Source organism: Chinchilla lanigera, unplaced genomic scaffold, assembly GCF_000276665.1.
Source record: "Chinchilla lanigera isolate Chin_1 unplaced genomic scaffold, ChiLan1.0 scaffold00057, whole genome shotgun sequence".
NCBI lineage: Eukaryota > Metazoa > Chordata > Mammalia > Rodentia > Chinchillidae > Chinchilla > Chinchilla lanigera.
The window spans coordinates 5,345,056-5,347,017 of record NW_004955458.1 but is presented as its reverse complement, the minus strand read 5'-3'; the positions used below and the strand labels follow the sequence as shown (position 1 = coordinate 5,347,017).

The following is a 1,962-nucleotide window of genomic DNA, read 5'->3' as shown; positions in this document are numbered from 1 at the left end:
CCTCCTGCCTCAGCCTCCCGAGTGCTGGGATTACAGGCGTGCACCACCATGCCCGGCTCGATTCCCATTCTCTGTAGAGATGCCGCTATCTGCCAGTTTTCCACCACTGCCACCCAGCCCGAATGTCCCATCCATTCTCTTCGCCCCCAAACCCCCTCTTACCTGAGTATTCCCACCAGCGTCCACTAGTAGGCTGGTCGTGGCCAGCGTGGCCGAGTTCGGGAAGCAAGAGAAGAGGGAGGAAATGAGGTTGGAGACACCGTGGGCCAAGAGCTCCTGCAAGGATGCCGTGAGATGAAAAGAGAGAGGTGGAGGCGTCGGGGGGGTCAGGTTAGGGGTTTGTCTTCTGAATGAGGCTGAGGTCTACAGTCAAAGTCATACCTGGTTGGGGTCAATGCTGTAGCTATACTTGTCTGCATAGATGGAGGCCAGCGAGGCAGACACAGCAAAAGTAACCAGCGCAATGGGCAGTGAGTCTGCCAGAACCCTGGGGAGCTCAGCCAGGCTGGGGAGGAGCGGCTGGGGGAATCTGGAGGGGGAGGGATCCCTGGTGACGATGGGCTGGGTGCCGCGGGGAGAGAGGGGAAGGCAGGGCAAATCGGGTGCTGCAGGACCAGAGGAGGTGCTGGCGGGAGAGTGGGGGAAGAAAAAGCGGGTGTCTTCGTTCTCTCTTACCCGCCAGGCAGCAGCCCCACTATCTGGACATTGTATCTTGTGTCCAGGGACGAGGTGAAGCAGAGCACAGAAGCCAGAAGCACCTGGCGAGGAGACGGTGTCAGAGAAGGGCTCAGCGTGAGGGGCGGGGGTTATAACGCGGGAGTAGGTGGCCACAGGACTCTGATAACCGGTGGGCCTATGGTATGTTTAGAAGCCGTGCCTGGCAGTTCACTGAGAGTCAGGGAGTGTGAGGATGGGCAAAAGGAATAAAGCACTCCTTGGGTTACGGAAAGACGCGAGCAAAGAGGGGGCATTTATGAAGGTGGTGGGCAACAAGAGTGCAACTGAGCCACTCTAAGTAGAGAGGCTAGACTATATATACGCCTGTAGGGGGCATCTGTAACGGTGTGTAGCGTTTATTTGGTCGGAAGGAGCAAGCTGGGTGCAGGATGGAAGGGGAGGGGACGCTGAATCACGTAGGGAAGGAATCCTGTAGGGAGAGACGAGGAACTGCTGCAGCGAGCGCCACCGCAAGGGGGCGCTGCGTGGAGGACGAGGGCATCGCACGCGGTCCGGAGCGGGCTGGGTATCAGCAGCCGGACAGCGGAGGCGGGGGGTTCTGGAGGGTCAGAGCGCTCTGCAGGAGGCCTGAAGAAGTACAGGAACCTCGGTCTTGAGCTCTTTGCGGCCACAAGAGGGCGGCAGCGGCCGGTTCCTACAGGGTGGGCAGGGCCCCCCGGGAGCCCCCGCCGTGCTCACCATGACGACCTCGCCCGGGATCCGGGCGGGCAGTCTGTCTCGGAATCTCACGTTCAGCTCCTTGACCGGCACGAGCAGCGCCAGGCTGAGCGCGGAGATGGTCAGTTCGGCCGGACTGCCCCGGGGCAGCGCGGTGACCACGGCGGCCAGGGTCTGCGGGCGGGGCGGTGAGCGCAGGGCCGATCCCCACCCGCCAGGCGACGCCCAGCCCGCTGCCCGGCTGTCACCGGCTGTCCTTCGGGCTCCCGCCTCCCGCAGCCGCTCGGGCCCAGGCGGCACGCAGCGCCCCAGCCCCTCCGTCCGCCCCGCCACCCGGGGTCTCGGGGAGCTTCAGCCCGCTTGCCGTCACCCCACCTTGAAGAGCGAGAAGCAGCCCGTCTGGCGCGGGAGAGACAGCCCCAGAAGGCTCGGTAGCTGGGACACGAGCACGTGCAGCGCGGCCCCGCTGGTCAGCGCCTTGACCACGGGCTCGGACAGAAAGGTGGACAGGGCCCCGAGCCGCAGCGCGAACATCCCCAGCTGCGCGGAGAAGCTGCGCGGTCACCG

The 1,962-nt window shown here is 63.9% G+C and overlaps 1 protein-coding gene across 3 annotated transcripts in view; it reads right to left on the bottom strand.

Annotated features, from left to right (window-relative positions):
- Slc26a10 (solute carrier family 26, member 10) overlaps positions 1–1,962 on the bottom strand; it is a 9,007-nt gene that overhangs the window by 5,177 nt on the left and 1,868 nt on the right. For all 3 annotated transcript variants that reach the window (XM_013520908.1, XM_013520907.1, XM_005397408.2), the window contains exons 4-8: positions 1,771–1,935; positions 1,417–1,569; positions 676–758; positions 382–529; positions 163–276 (exon numbers count right to left, since the gene is read on the bottom strand). In XM_013520908.1, the coding sequence (XP_013376362.1) occupies positions 163–276; positions 382–529; positions 676–758; positions 1,417–1,569; positions 1,771–1,935 (663 nt within the window). The remainder of the gene's footprint in view (positions 1–162; positions 277–381; positions 530–675; positions 759–1,416; positions 1,570–1,770; positions 1,936–1,962) is intronic.